This window comes from Rhopilema esculentum, unplaced genomic scaffold, assembly GCF_057945365.1.
Source record: "Rhopilema esculentum isolate cy_ngs unplaced genomic scaffold, ASM5794536v1 HiC_scaffold_36, whole genome shotgun sequence".
Taxonomy (NCBI): domain Eukaryota; kingdom Metazoa; phylum Cnidaria; class Scyphozoa; order Rhizostomeae; family Rhizostomatidae; genus Rhopilema; species Rhopilema esculentum.
In genome coordinates, this window is record NW_028300847.1 from 1,502,792 (window position 1) to 1,519,200 (window position 16,409).

A 16,409-nucleotide genomic window follows, 5' to 3' on the forward strand; every position below is an offset into this window, starting at 1 on the left:
ACGGACAACTTCACAACTCTGTATCGATGTTTGCCAATACCTTCAAACACCCCAGGGTACTGATCAACGATGGCCTTAACTCTGTCTGTTGCATCTTGCTTATGTTTGTAGATATTGTCCAGCTGCTGTTCGAAAGACTTTTTAGAAGTGAGATGCTCTGCCATAGCTGAATATGACATGTGTTGAGTGACGTGAGTGGTGGCCTTGGCACTCTTGTTTCCCTGTTTTCTTTCCTGCAGCACATGGTGCATGTCTTGCATGTCTGCGGTTAATTCTTTCACAGTGATGCTAAGCAGACTCAGATCAAAAGCAGTGTACTTTCCAATGAGGGGTTTTTGTCCTGATCCTGGAACAACATACACGGTTGCAATGGCCTGCTTTCCATTGGCTGTTAGCTGTGTCTGGAAGGATCCTTTTACCGGAATGGGTGGAGAGTTGTACGGCTTGAGCTTGACTTGTGTTTTTCTAAGTTTTGGTTTAGGGTGCAGCTGGTAGTAGAGGCTTTCATCAATGATATTTGCATCTGCACCTGTATCAATTTGCATTCTCAATTGTGTGCCCCCATCAAATTTCACCTGCACCATGGTATCCGGATATCGTTTCTTGCTCTGGATAGCATGAACTGGTGTAGTGACTGCATCCAGCTTGAGAACAGTTGGTCCTTCCACAAAATTGTTGTAGATATAACTGTCTTGCTCTGGATTTTCATAAAATTTTTCTTCTGTGTCAACCGTTTTGACTGGCTTTGTTGATTTTCTTGTTTCACAAACACTAGCAAAATGATTTTTCTTATTGCAGCTCTTACAGGTTGCACCCATGGCCTTGCATTTCCCTTTGTGTGGTGTTCGCTCTCCACAATAGCGGCAGATCTCAATGGTTTTCCCTTTAGACTTGTATAGATGTTCTGCCCTAGGGTGCTTTCCTTGTACAGCATAGACAGGTGTTGGTGAGGCTGTAGCCTCCATATTGTGTTACTTCATGAAGGCAATTCCTCTGTTAGTAAGCTCAATAGAGCGAACAGTAGCTAGGACCTTTATTAAGTCCATATCTTGAGCAATTATCTCCCTTTGTAATTTTTCGGAGTGAGTGTGCAGTGTCATCACCAGTGTGATTGCAGAATTTAAATCCATCTCATTAAATTCACAATCAGCACCTTTGATCCTTAAGCGAGTCGCCCAGTGATCATGAGATTCCTCTGGGGAGGTGGGCTTGGTGCAGAAAAGTTTGTAGCGCTCCGCAGCTAAATTTTTTTTCGCAGTGAAATGTGCAGTGAGAGCAGCTGTGGCGGTTGAATATTTTGCATCCGCAACTGTCAATGTTGCAAAAAGCTCCCGTTATTCAGAGCCACCAACAGCAAGCAATGCAGCCCTTCTCTTTGAAGACCCCTCTGCAGCGTCAGTGATGCCCTCAAAATCCATCACCAGTTCTAGGTTTTCCAACCAGAGTTTCCATCGGCGTTCTTGATTGCTACCAGCATCTTGTTGCACATCTGGATTAGACTCCGCTACGCACGCTTTAAGACCCACTAGTGCAGAGGCCATGCTTGCAAGAATTTTTTTTTTAAGAAAAAAAATTTATAGAAAATAACAAAAAACAGAATAGTGGGATATTCCGGCGTTTGGGTGTGGTAAGTAGAATATACCAAAAACTTTGTAGGCACTAGTGCTGTGGTCCACAAAATACACCTTGTCTATGCGGAATAAGCCTCGTGCGGGCAGACGTCAGGCCTAACTCAAAATGAAAAGCAAATTTAAGTCAACTTAGAGCCAACTTGTGCTTGATGTTTATAAACACTTTCCATTCTCGTCGCCATATGAAGAGTCCACAATTAGACAAAGAGCAACACACATATAAAGACGTGCTTTTGTCACTTCGGTGTTACATCATAATAACCTCATAATCAAACAGCCTCGTTTAGAACATTACACATGATTTGCGGCTCCCCCAGAGCCATGCTTTTTAATGCTTTCATGTTGACAGCTTTGGAAGCATTCCGACTTTGGCTCAAACGTTTAACATTGTCATTTGACAATCGTCTGTCTCCTGTCCTTTTATGATTTCCAGGAGGTGAATTTCGCACCGAATTCGCTACGAGTTTGCTTCAAAAGTTCCTTTTGATTTCCACCAGACTGCGAAATTATATTGTGATTTTCCCCAAAACTAAACATTTTTAGGCGCCTATTGCGATATATTTCGCAGCGGTGAAAATAGAACTCTTTTCGAAGTCAAAAATAAAACTGCCCCCCCCCCCCTCGACATCTTCCCCAGCGACTTTGCTGCGAAATTCGCTTCGTGGCAATTAACCAGTGCAGTGTGTGCTGTATGGGCGGAGAAGTTAAAGAAATGCGGAACTTCCGGGAACTTTTTAATGAAGACTTTTGATTTGGGGTTGTGTAAACGCCTTTTGATATTTTGACTACTTTTTTGTCATGAATTCTATTGCTCTGCAGCTGCACCCTGCTCTGCCAACATTGTCCATTTATTTCTTTCTCCCTTCCCTCTCAAGGCCCCCTAAACCCTGGTCTGAGAAACTCTGTTATCGCATGGAGAGTACTTTTTTGAAGGCTAGATGAGATGTTTTTGCTTCTCTTGTCTGGTCAATTACTTAAAGTGATTTTCGATGCTTGCGTCGATGGTGTTTTTTGTCATTAGTCCGTTAGGATTGGTGTGTGCGTCATCAGTTAAAAGGCATGGATCTGGGTGAGCCGCAAATCATGTACAGTATAATCCGGTTATAACGTACTTTAAGGGACCGGCGGATTTAGTACGTTATATCCGAAGTCCGTTGTAACCGGGGTTTAGAAGAATTTGACTAAAAAACTAAGTTACAAATTAAGTATCTATGGAAACTCGTTTCAAGCGTCCTTCCCGAATGGTATTGCCTTCAGTAATCAAACGCTTAGCAGGTCCTACTACTGGGTCAGAATTTTGTTCTGCTTCCAATTTTTCTTTGAAGTCTTTGGCAGTATGGTTGATTGCATACACCTTATCTTCAAAAATCATATCGAAGTGATCTGTATTAGCTGTAGCTCCAGGTGTCCTTGACAGCGCATCTGCTTTCACATTCAATTTCCCCGGTTGGTATTGGACTGTGTAACTGTATTCTTCGAGTTCTGATAACCATCTTGAAAATTTTCCACGAGGGTCCCTCTGGTTGCGCAGGTGAACTAACGGGTTATGGTCGGAGTTCAAAACAAAATCCGTTCCAGCGAGATAGACATGCCAATTTCGTACACCTGTCAGCAGGGCAAAGGCTTCTTTACTGTGGGTAGACCATTTCTGTTGACATTTTGAAAGCGTGGTGGAAAAATAGGCCACAGGATGGATACTGTTATCATTCTGGACTTGAGAAAGTACGCCTCCTACTGCTACGTCACTTGCATCAACTTCTACAATAAATCGTTCACCACATCGTGGAAAGGCTAGCGTGGGCTCTGAGCATAATTCGTTTTTCAGGGAAATGAAAGCTCTTTCGCAACTCGGGTCCCATTGATACACGACTTGTTTACTGGTGAGTTTATTGAGTGGCTTAGAGATTTCAGCAAAATCTTTTATGAAATTTCGATAGAATCCTGCAAGTCCTAGGAAACGCTTTAAGTCTTTCCTGGTTGTTGGGCGTTCAAAATCACGTATCGCATCGGTGAGACGTTTTTGTGATTTGATACCAGCCATGGACAATTCGTATCCTAAAAATTCCACGCTTTCTTTCGCAAATGCACATTTTGATTGCTTCAATGTGATGCCTGTGTTACGCAATCTGCTGAATACTGCTTCAATGTCCTTTAAATGCTCGTCGAAGGTTCTGCTAAAAATGGCAATATCATCCATGTACGCCAACGTTCGCTCGGCGGGTAGCCCTGAGAGACAAATGTCCATTAATCTTTGATATGATGCTCCTGCATTACATAAACCGTACGGCGTTACATTGAACTCAAACTTTCCTCGTGGAACCGAGAAAGCAGTTTTTTCTTTGTCTTCTTCTTTCAACGCCATAGACCAATAGGCTGATGCTGCATCGAGAGGTTTCCAGTAAACTGCGCCAACCATTTTATCAATAACGTCCCTTATGTGAGGCAAAGGGTATGTGTCTTTTTTTATCACATCATTTAACTTTCGGAAATCGCAAACAAAACGTGTTGAATTATCTTTTTTCTTAACCAAAACGATAGGACTATTCCAGGGTGATTCAGAAGGTCTTATGATGTCAGTGTCCAGCATGTCGTTGATCTGGGAATTGATTTCTGGTTCCCATGCGGTTGGTACACGGCGTGGTTTTTGATAAATGGGCATTGAGTCATCTGTAATGATTTTGTACGGTACTTTATTATTATCATTCGTTATGTTGATTAGTAGTGGACATTTTAGGACAGTTTAGGACAGTAGAGAACTGGGACCGAGTTTCAGTTATTTTGAGTTAGATCTTCGAGAGCACGAGACAAGATGGCGAATCTTAGAGTTTAGCGATTTGTGTGCGGCACATTTCCGTACATACGTGGCGACCCTGCCAGGACACATACCGGGAGAATCATGGCAAATCCATCAACAGAAACAGCAACAGGAGATGGGCAAAATTTAGGCCCAGAGATTGATATCGAGAAGGAAATAGCGAAGTTGAATTATTATACAGAGCAGACAGATGAGCTCATAGAAATTGGAGACACAGTAGAAATGGAGATAGCAACAAATAGGGTGAAGGTAATCCACAATAAGATAATTGATTTGACAGGGAGAATTGAAGAGATGAAATTAGAACAAGGGGAATCATCTAGGTCAGTTAGGCAGTGGAAAAAGGATGTGAAAGATAAATATACAGGAATGTTAGAGCAAAATGAGAAAATGTTGAGAGCTTTAACACAAATAGAAACTCAAACAAGAGAGGAAGGTCTGAGAAGGGAATTTGAAAGGAAGCAAATTGAGCAGCTAAGGGAAGATAAGAGAATGCTAGAAAGACAAAAGCAATTAGCAGACCCTGAAGAGAAAATAAGAAGGGAGAGATACTTACAAGAGAAGTCTTTATGGGAGGAAAGAATGCATGCTGAAATTAAACTTGCAGAGAAAAAGCTAGAAATGGAATGTGGGGCTAAGGCAACCTTTTCAAAACTGCCAGAGCTGAGAGTCACACCATTTAAAGGCACAATAGCTGACTGGATAAGATTTGAAAACATGTTCACAAGTCAAGTTTTAAGTAAGGAGTTTAGTGATGAAGTTAAATTTGGATATTTGTTAGAGATGGTGAATCCTAGAGTAAGGGATAAAATTGCAAATCTGAAACCAATAAAGTTGGGCTTGAAACTGCCTGGGAAAGGCTCAAAAAGGAATATGGGCAAAGGAATGCTGTGATAAACACACACATTGATGAAATTGTGAATCTACCTACCATAAAGGGAGTAAATTATGAGAAAATTCAAGAATTTTATGACAAGCTCACAAAGAATTATGATGCCCTGCTGACACTTGATGAAGAAAACATGTTGAGAGGATTTGTGATGACAACATTAAACAAGCTGCCAAATGTCAAGTCTGATTTGGTAAGGCTGGATGATGATTGGGAAAGCTGGGGGATGTCAAAGCTTATTGATAATTTGCAGAAGTGGTTGAAAAGAAACAAAACAGAGGAAATAGGAAAGCCAGTGGAAAAAAGAGAAAAACACTGGTATACAGGTGAAACAAAGGAGAAACACTCAAGAAAATGTATTTATTGTGATCAAGATCATTGGAGTGATAAGTGCAAAACACAGGAAACTATAGAGAGTAGGAGGAGCTTCTTCAGAGAAAATAAGCTATGCTTCAACTGTGGGAAAAAAGGACACAGGGGGGATAAGTGTCTAAGTAGGGGGTGCTACTTTTGTAAGGCTAAACACCACAGCAGCCTATGTGAAAAGCAGAAAGGTGAAAGTGAAAAAGGTTCAATTTTAACAGGATTCACACCTTCTGTGGAGGAAACACTCCCACCAATTTTGCCTGTAAGAATTTATGGAAAGGTTATTTGGGCATTCCTTGACACAGGTTCAGGAAGGAATTTCATTTCTAAGGATGCGTTAATGATGCTCAAATCAAAACCTGAGAGATATGAAACAAAAGATGTAACAACTATCAATGGAACAGCAAGAAAAGCCATGCCAATCTTTCAGATGACCATAGAATCATTAGACAAGAAAGCCAGAGAACATATTGAGGTTGCAGGGGTAGAAATGCATGATTTCACAACAGTCAAAAGGCCAGATTTAAGGAAATTGAAACAGCAGTTTAGACACACCAAAGACAAAGAATTCTACATAACAGCATCAGGGGAACATAAAATTCACATGATTATTGGAGACAAAACATACAGCAAACTGAGAACAGAGACAGTTTTCAAGGGGAATGATGATGAACCAATTGTAGAAGGCACATCATTTGGTTGGATTATTCATGGAGGAGAATTTTCTAGCACAAATTGCATGTTCACCAGAGAGCTTGGAAATGAATATGAGAGATTATACAGCCTTGACATACTTGGGGTTGAAGGCAGGGGAGAAGATGACCAATTAGATGTTTACAAAGAGTTCAAAGAGAACATTTCCAGACAAAATGATGGAAGGTATGAAGTTAATGTTCCATGGATACCAGGAAGCAATTTGGCAGAAACAAATGAGATGCAGAGCAGAAAGAGATTGAAAAATGTTGAGCGCAAACTGAGGCATGATGAAAAACTGCAGAAAGAATACACAGAAATTGTTGAGAATCAGTTAAGAGAGGGAGTTGTGGAGAGAGTTCCAAGTGAACCATCTGGAACAAGAATATTTTACATGCCTCACAAACCAGTTGTAAGAGAGAGCGCTGCTACCACAAAGGTGAGAATGGTATTTGATGCTAGTGCACGCCCAACGCCAACAACAAACAGCATCAATGATTGCATGTACAAGGGACCTGCGTTGCAGCCAAATATTTGGGACATTATGGTCAGAGCAAGAATGACACCATATCTGCTGCTAGGAGACATACAAAAGGCATTTTTACAAATTGGAATTAAATCAGAGGATAGAGATGCATTCAGATTCTTATTCACACTGAGTGGGAAGGAAGAACACCTAAGATTTCTAAGGGTCCCTTTTGGGGGGGAAGCCAGCCCATTTATGTTGGGGGGAACCTTGCAGCACCATTATGAGAAATTTACTAACACAGAGCTAGCCAGTACCCTAGAAATGCTCAGAGAAAATACATATGTAGACAATCTGATGTGTACAGGAATGAGCATTGAAGAGCTTCAAAGATTTAAAGGAGAGGCATCTGAAATACTAGAGGACGCAAAGTTTCAAATTCATAAATGGGAATCCAACATAGAAAGCCTAGAAAGTGAAAATATGGAGAATCCAAGCAAGGTTTTGGGGCATGTTTGGAACAAGGAAGAAGATACTTTGATGGTACCCATAAACAAAGGGGAAGAGGATAAGGTCTCAAAGAACACTGTATTGAGTCAATTAGCCAGAATTTATGACCCCTTGGGAATCATTTCACCAACCCTAGTAGAAGGAAAGAGAATCTTCAGGGAGGCCTGTGATGAGAACAAGGGAGGGGATGCTGAAGTTTCTGAACCCCTTATGAAAGATTATTTGAGATGGATGAGACAGCTGAGAGAATTAAAGATACCAAGAACTTTAGTAAGAGAAATAAGAGCAGTTGATGCAGTGAATTTACACATATTTGCAGATGCAAGTGAAAAGGCATGCTGTGCTGTGACAATGGCAGTAGTGGAACAAGGATCAAGCAAAGTAAAGGGCTTACTCACTTCAAAGTCAAGAATTTCAAAGAGAAACACTTCGATAGCCAGACTTGAGTTGGTTGGGGGGCAAATGGCAGCAAACATGGCCAAGAACATTTGCAAAGCATTGAAGAATTGGCCAATAACATCAATCAATGTGTGGATGGATAGTATGGTGGCCTTATTTTGGATAAACAATCCAGGGAAACAATGGAAAGCATTTGTAGCGAACAGGGTGAGAAAGATTACAGAGATAGGGAATGAAATTGGTATAGAGTGGAAATACCGCCCATCAAGTGAAAATTTAGCAGACCTAGGCAGTCGGGGTGCGAACATAGAGAAAATGGTAGAAAAGAAGTGGTTTGAAGGGCCAGACTGGCTGCTAAATGAAGAAGAATGGCCAGAACAACCAGTGCTGAAGAGTTCAACAAGAAACTTGGAAGAACAAAGACCAATTAAAGAGGCAATCTTATTCACAAACGAGACAGAGAGTGATGAATGGGATAAGCTTTTAGAGCGTCAAAGCTATTGGAGAACACTTAGAACCACATCATGGTGTTTGAGATTTATCAAAAATTGTCTTGCCAAGAAGAGAAAGGAGAAGGTAACAAGAGGACCTCTGACCACAGAGGAAATTATGAGTGCAAGAGATCATTGGGTAGTAAGAGAACAAAGATACATTATAGAGATGAAAGAAACACCTGGATGGAAATTGATAAGAGACGAGAAAACAGGTATGCTTCGATGCCAGGGAAGGATTCAAGGGTATCAACCAATCTATTTGGAGAAGAGTCTCTTTACTGAGAAACTGATTCGACACACACACAGGAAAGTTATGCATATGGGAGTAGCAAATACAATGGGAGCACTGAGAGAGACATGGCGGATACCAAAGATGAGAACATTGGTCAAGAGAGAAATCAGGAATTGCAATGTGTGCAAAGTATTTTCTGCAAAACCATTTGAAGCACCAGCAACAGCTGCGCTCCCAATGTTTCGTACAGTTCAGAGCCTGCCATTCCAGAACACAGGTGTTGACTTTGCCGGGCCTCTCAAGTGCAGGGGGAGTACAAGCAAAGAAGAGATCAAAGTTTACGTGATTATTTTCACTTGTGCTGTGATGAGAGCAGTTCATTTAGAGGTAACAAGGTCACAAACTGCTGAAGATTTTCAGAGGAAGTTAAATGCGTTCATTACAAGGAAAATGAGACCAGAGGTCATAGTCTCTGACAACGCAAGTGTTTTCAAGACAACAGCTGAGTGGATAAAATTGATACGAAAAAGTGAAAAATTGCAAGACCATTTGGCAACTCTAGGCATCACTTGGAGGTTCAACTTGTCGAAAAGTCCCTGGTGGGGGGCGATGTATGAAAGATTAATTAAGGATTCAAAGAAGACATTGTACAAAACCCTTGGAAAAACGCATTTGCAATTTGAACAACTGGAAGCAGTCATCATGGACATAGAGAGGCATTTGAATAACAGGCCATTGACATATGTAGAAAGTGAAAGTGGGGAGGAGCAAGTGCTAACACTTAACATAATCATGTGGTGGAAGGATTCACATACATTTGAAGATGTGGAGGTAGACGAAGAAAGAGTGACCAAGATGTATAAGAGATTGAAGAATGCGAAAGAGCACGTGTGGTCACGTTGGAACAAAGAGTATATCAACAGTTTAATGGAAGTGCATCGTATTAACAGAAAGAAGAGTGCAGGTCTGCCACGGATCGGAGAAGTAGTACTAGTTGTTGGTGATGAAAGAAATAAAGGGCAGTGGAAGAAAGCGAGAGTAGAAGAGCTTGTGAAAGGAAGAGACGACGTAGTCAGGGGAGTGCTTTTGAGACACAAAGGACATCTCATAGAGCGACCGGTTCAAGCTATCTGCCCATTGGAGATTAGTTGTCAAGCGAAGGAGTCACAGACAGTGGAAACAATCAAAGGAGCAACTGATGACAAAGTCAATGTGATAACAGTTGAAACAATCAACGGAGCAATCGATGCCAAGGCCAATGTGACAACAAGAGAGAAGAGAAGAGCTGCGGTGGATGCAGAAGTGAAGACGAGACTTTGTTTGGAAGAAGATTGAAGAGGACAACTGCGTACCGTAAAGGTTTGATAAAATTTGACTCAGGTATGTTACTTTACTCAAATTTTAGGGGAGTTTGTGTACGGTACTTTATTATTATCATTCGTTATGTTGATTAGTAGTGGATATTTTAGGACAGTTTAGGACAGTAGAGAACTGGGACCGAGTTTCAGTTATTTTGAGTTAGATCTTCGAGAGCACGAGACAAGATGGCGAATCTTAGAGTTTAGCGATTTGTGTGCGGCACATTTCCGTACAATTTTATGCTCTAAGATTTTGTTCCTCTGAGGCTTTTTTGGATTCTGCGCAAATATGTCTTTGTAGTCAGAAGTCAAGGATATTAATGTAGTCTTTAACGAGGGATTATCTTTTACTGGGCCTTGTGTGATACTTCCCGTTGCGGCAGCGTGTAAGGCCTGGTTCAAATGTCGCACTTCTCATGTGCCGAATCTAACTCTGTTTGGAGCGACACTTGAGCATGTTTAGCGCGACTCCCGTTTCAAACGTCGAACTTAATCATGTCGCGCCAAATGGGTTTTAGGATTGTTACATGAAGTATCTTGGTTAAGGCGCGCAATCACAAATATTTGTTTCAAACGCATGCGCCCTCCAAGAAAGAAATGAATTCTGGGAAGGAAAATGAATTAAATATAATTATGCATTGAGTTCGGTACATGACAAGTTCGACGCTTGAAACCGTGCCGTGCTGGAGCCGTGCAGCTCAGCAAGCTCTGCCGATCCAAACTAGTCTGCCGCTCCTAACTAAATCTGCCGTACCAAATTGATTCAAACGTCGCGCCCCTCATGTACTTAATTCTCGAGTTAGGTTCGGCACATGAGAAATGCGACGTTTTAACCAGACCTAATGTTCCCACTGGTTTGCGTGCAGTTAAAATCAGATCTTCAGCAGAAACATTCAACAGGCTGATCGTGAAAACACCCACAGAATTTGGAAACACCCGTGTTCTTGATGCGTAGATACCCATCATCCCTGCTATTGTTGCGGGGTCAAAATCTCCTTCTAAAAATGCCGTTTTGGTATCACATTTGACCTGGATAAATTTTTCGGAACGACCAGGAATGGTGGTTTTTTCAGCTACCCGAACACGTATGGGTATTTTTATCTCAGCCCCCCTAATCCAGGCTGGGCCAAGCCTTACACCGTTATTTGCAAAATCAAATGTCACTTGACCAAATTTCTGCAAAAAGTCTCTGCCTAAAAATATGGTGACTGGCGAATGAGAATCGACAATTTGGAACTTCTGTAGAACTAGCTTCGTTAGGCCAAAAATATTCACGTTTAGAGTTACAAAACCGGTTATTTTCATGTTATTACCTGAGGCATCTGTAAGTGTTTCACTTGAAGCATTTATTTTTACTGCGAGTTTCAAATTTTCAAGAGTTTTCGAGTCAATAATTGATACAGCTGCTCCTGAGTCAAGCAAAACGTTGCTAAAAACTCCTTCCAATTTGGCTTTTAAAACGACGGTTGACGCACCAGTGGTATTGTCCTCTAAATTCAAAATGTCGGGGCCGTCTAGTCATTGGAAATTCGAGCAGTTCTTATCCCAAGCATCATGGCCTCGCGCACCACAGGCCTGGCAAAATCTTGTTGGGCATTTTCGGAACAAATGTTCTTTGCTTTGGCATGTTCTGCATCGCATTTGGCGTGGTTCCATTTTCCCATTTGAAGAAACTGAGCGGCCACGTCCTGGGGCTCTGAAATTACGGGCCCTAAAACCGCGGCCGCGGTTTCTATCAGCAAAATTAACTTCGTTGCGCGGTCCCCCGTCGCCAGGGCTTATTGAAATGCCCTGCAATTCCTCTATCACCTTGTCAGCGATTGAACCAACAATTGAATTTTCCTCATAGGGATTAGCTGCACCAAAGATTCCTTTGTTGCTTGAAGCATCAGACAACAATGAACGAATTCCTGCCAATTCTAAGCGCGTTGTTTCGTCTGCGATGGTTCTGATTTCCGCTTTATCAAACTTTTCAAAGGATTTCAAAGCAACTTGCATATCTGGGTGCAGCCCTTTAACAAAATAGTCTTTAGCAATAGCCTCCAAAGTTTTGTAGTCAAATGAAGGGTATGCCAATTTGACTAATTCCAGCAAATTATATGCATAATTTTGCATAGATTCTCCTACCTTTCTTGGCCTATTCGCCAATTCACTCAGTGCTTCTTCGCGGTTTCGTTTTCCCTTCTCAAATTCCTTTTTAAGTTCAGCTTTTAATTTTTCTGGATCCTTTCTATCATCTGCTGAAAGTCGTAGGTAAACATCGAACGCTGGCCCTTCTAGTTTACTTGCCAACGCTTGAGCCAGCTTTTCTCCTGCGTACCCTTTCAGTGCGACATGTATTTCTACCTTGGTTAAAAAGGCTTGAACATCGCCGTTTCCTGTGAAACACAAAATACTGCTTTTCGATGCATCCATGTTAATTCGGTTACAGTAATGTTGCCTAAAGATTGCTGAAAAGAGAGACTTCTTACTTGGCGACTTTATTAGAGAACTGTAACCGAATAAATGAATAACAGAACACGAGTAAATAAGAATATGTAAAGACGGACTATTTACATAGGCAGGGGGTATACTAGTCCAACAATCGCATTGAGCAAAATAAAGAAAGATCTCTAACAAAGTCAAAAAACGATTGAACTGCTATGGAAGAAATCTTGAAGTTTCAATAGAAACTTTTTTAAAAAACTGGGAGGAGGCAAACAAGGGGCAAAGAAAATTTCTGGGGGCCATGTCCCCCTCCCCCCGTAGAAACGCCACTGGTGATATATCTAACAATGCTTATACATTTAATAACTAGCTATAAGAATTATTTTCATGGATGCTGTCAGCTGTAAAGAGTAACGGTGATAGTAAAGAAGGGACGCAAAGCCTCTAGTCCGGTCGCTTGTGTCACAATTATTGCTCCCGCTCGATTTGCGTGCCAAAATCGATTTTTTTGCATGAATGTATTTGAATATCCATCTAGATTACGAAAATCATAGGTGCCATTTTTTTAGGAAAGCGGAAGGGGTTTAACGGGGGCGTTAATGACGTGCGGTCAATGTCAGTTCCTCTGCGGAGGAGCAAACACTATCAATCGTAATAGATGATAAGAACGAACTTTGAACGAACGAACTTCAACAAATTGCTTCAAAATGCTATCTGGGACATGTCTTTAATCACTTTCTTACTTAGAAATGGAAATTTATAGTCACGTGACTTCTTACCTCCTAAATTGATGTAAGGAGATTTCTAATCCAATTGGTTATAAACTTCATCCTGGATGAAGTTTATGAATGAACGTCATTGATATTGACGTCAAACTCATTTCTATAACTTTTAATATCGAAGCGAAACATCAAGAGGCAGGGCTCCTGGAGCATATTGGGGATGGGGGGGGGGGGGGTAGAAAGATTTAGGGGCCACAAGATGCTGAAAGATAAGAGCAGTATTTACTGTATTGTTTTAAGTACATTATGGGATTTATTGTAGACTAAGCCACATCAGCCCTCTCAGCGATAAAGAGGGGCAAAAAAATCAAGGAATGAAATTAAATGAATGATTGAAGTTTAGAGTCCAAGGAAGTTTAGAGTCCTAACGAGGGTCCATGACCGTTAGCATGACCGCTAGTATGAATAACATCTTTAAGCAAAAAAATTATTAAAACAACAGGGATGATATGACGTGTTAATGCAATTTTTGTTTGAAACCATCCTGTAATACCAACCTCAACCAGATCACACTGGGCCCTCTCACAAAATCTTGTGTCGTTAGGAGAACTGGGATCCAGTTTGTTGTTAGAATAGTGTACCTAGTGTACCCAACTAGATAGGGGTGTGTGTCAGTATAGATATACTATACTGCTACATATAACATATATAAACATGTATATAAGTTGTCTTTTATAATTTCTGAGTCCTTGCTAGTTCATCAGCCAATCCACCAGGTAGAGCATTTCGGGTTTATGATCAGTATGCTCCTTTACACCTGGGTGCCCCCTCACCCCTGCGCCCAGGGATGATGCCAGCAAAGGTGTATCATTGAATCGTAGCGTTGTATAGAAAAGAACGGGATATCCACGTCCATGTGTATCCAGGTTATCCATGTAGCCTCACCATAGAGGTATATCTCATGTTTTCAAAAAGAATATACTACGAGCTCGTAGTGCCAATGGAGGGACAATGGTTAGGCAAAGAAAATGTAATAGTGACATAAATATATGTATATAAAAATACTTGCGTACTCATACGTAAGTACAAGAGCGGTGTGCAAATAGGTATTGGGGTTATTCAGACAGTGTGTATAGATATACATTGAATTTGTGACATCGATACATGTATATACAAATAATCGGGTACCAAAATGTGAGTTTAGGAGAAAATGAGAGTTTAGCAGAAAAAACATGGAACCAGAAAAGTTACCTCCAACTTTAGGAGCATTGATTCCCCACATGCAAAGAGCAAGTTTTATTGCTGGAATTTTAAAGGAATATACAACTGCGATTAATGAAATTCAACCTCTTGTGGGAAACGGTTGGCAAATGGATGAGGGTATGGAAGTACCGATAAAGTGCCTTGAGCTGCCAGCCCCGCAATCAGTTCTTGAACTTGTCAAATGCGGATGCAAGGTTCGGTGCAAGGGACGAGGAAGCTCTTCGTGTTTGAAGAATGGGCTGTCATGGACTGAACTATGCAAATGTGTAGATTGGGAAAATATTAAAGACCACGCCGCAGGTGAAGAGACAGACGCCGATTCTGGAGAGGGAGTGGAAATTCATTAACGTGTTTAAACTGTTCGTTGTTTCTTAAAGCCTGGTTTCCATATGATCGCAAAAAAAGCAACAAATACACTGCGATCCTTGCGATTCCCGCGAATAATGATTCGACTTTGGGCGCGCCCAAAATTCAAATGGCTGGAATCAACCAGCAATGTCTGCTGCAATCGAGCTTGTTTATTATTATTGCATTGTTGAAAAGAGTTAGAGAACGTCGTGCAAGAAAAAAACATAGGTTTTGGGTGAGAAAATTTATTCAGAGAAGAGAAAAACACGGTGCGTTTCACACACTCACAAAGGATCTGAGGATTCACGATCGGGAGTACTTTTTCAGGTAGGCCTAATTTTTCAGGTTGGAATGAATGTAACCTCGGTGCCTGTTAGTTTTTACCTCTTCAGGCAGTTTTTTGAACTTTTTCTTAAAGGCCCGGCTTTTCTTATTATAAAGGCAGTCGTACTGTTGTATTTTTTCTATTAAAGCAAGGTCTTCTTCTGTTGCAAAAGCCATCTTGAAATTTCGATAAAAATAAATGGATGCGAGGCTTGGTAGAGCATCCCGGAGGATAAACTGACGCAAGGATCGCCAAGTTGTTCACAAGCGGTTTCCATTAAAAAAACCATCGACGCAAAGATTGCAAGAATCGCAGAGATAGAAAATTTTCTATCTCAAACGCAAGAATCGCAAAAATCGCAACAATTGCAACAGACGGAATAGAGCAGTTTCCATTAATACGCAAGGATCGCAGGATCGCAAGGATCGCAAGTCACAAATTTAAGCGATTCTTGCGTCTCTTGCGTTTTTTGCGATCATATGGAAACCAGGCTTAATACACCTATATTCTCAGCAGCTTTTCCATGTTATCCACTAAAGCTGATGTTTAAAATGTTTTGTAGAAATTTCTGCTTTTAGCAATTTAGGGACACCACCTTCAACGGGCCATTAATGGCATCCCCCTGAAATGAGGCCCCTCTCTTCCGATGTTTAAAAGTTGCAAAAATGACTCTGACGCGATTAAAAATTGTTTTCTTCAGAATATCTCATTGTAGAAACCAAAAAAGTATTAATTTCCATATATGGAAATAGGGGCAGAAAGTCACGTGATTAACCATATTAAGTCCTAAAACCAGGACCCAGTATTTATAGATTTCCCCAGTTAACATTTGAAAACAATTTAAAGTTAATTTAAAGTTAGTTTTAATCATCTATTGTGATTGGGACATTTTTCTCCTCCGCAGAGACACTTGCTTTGACCGGTCGTGATTTGCACCCCAGTAAGACCCACTTCCGCTGACCCAAAAAAATGGCACCTATGATTTTTATATTATTGATAGATATTTGTAGGCATTCATGCAAAAAAATCAATTTTGGCACGCAAATCGAGCGGAATTACACAAGGATCCCGACTACTCAGAAAAATACTAAGATTCGCTGAGATTCGCCCAAAATATAAGAACAACATAAGAAACAGGAAGCCTTCTTATAAAAAGCGTGTAATGTAATGCAATTTCGCTTTGATCTTTTGGAAATGTTATTCATGTTTTGCAAGCCTATCTTAGTTGAAACACCTACAGCGCCCCCCTTTTCCGCATCTGGCACCAATCAAATTTTCGATGCAACGACGTGGAAGTTACCCCCTGGAATGCCGCGTTTGGAAGAAAGTTCGGCGACACCACTCATTGATGTGTCATATTGCTGAGGATGGTGCTGTTGTTGTTTCAGTGACGGGGAACCGCTGAGCTGAGAAACATAAGAGGATTTTTAATTGAATATAGCCCCCCGTGAAGGTAAATTATAACAAACTA

The 16,409-nt window shown here is 41.0% G+C and overlaps 2 protein-coding genes across 2 annotated transcripts; both read left to right on the forward strand.

Moving 5' to 3' along the window:
* The first annotated feature begins 5,461 nt into the window (after window positions 1–5,461).
* Window positions 5,462–12,725, forward strand: LOC135691441 (uncharacterized). Its single transcript, XM_065209683.2, has one exon. The coding sequence runs from the start codon at window positions 5,469–5,471 to the stop codon at window positions 9,828–9,830; it is 4,362 nt and encodes a 1,453-aa protein (XP_065065755.2). The 5' UTR covers window positions 5,462–5,468; the 3' UTR covers window positions 9,831–12,725.
* A 3-nt stretch (window positions 12,726–12,728) lies between these two features.
* LOC148957210 (uncharacterized) lies at window positions 12,729–16,015 on the forward strand. Its single transcript, XM_089115735.1, has one exon. It carries the CDS (start codon window positions 14,235–14,237, stop codon window positions 14,610–14,612), a length of 378 nt encoding a protein of 125 aa, XP_088971861.1. The 5' UTR covers window positions 12,729–14,234; the 3' UTR covers window positions 14,613–16,015.
* Window positions 16,016–16,409: the final 394 nt, after the last annotated feature.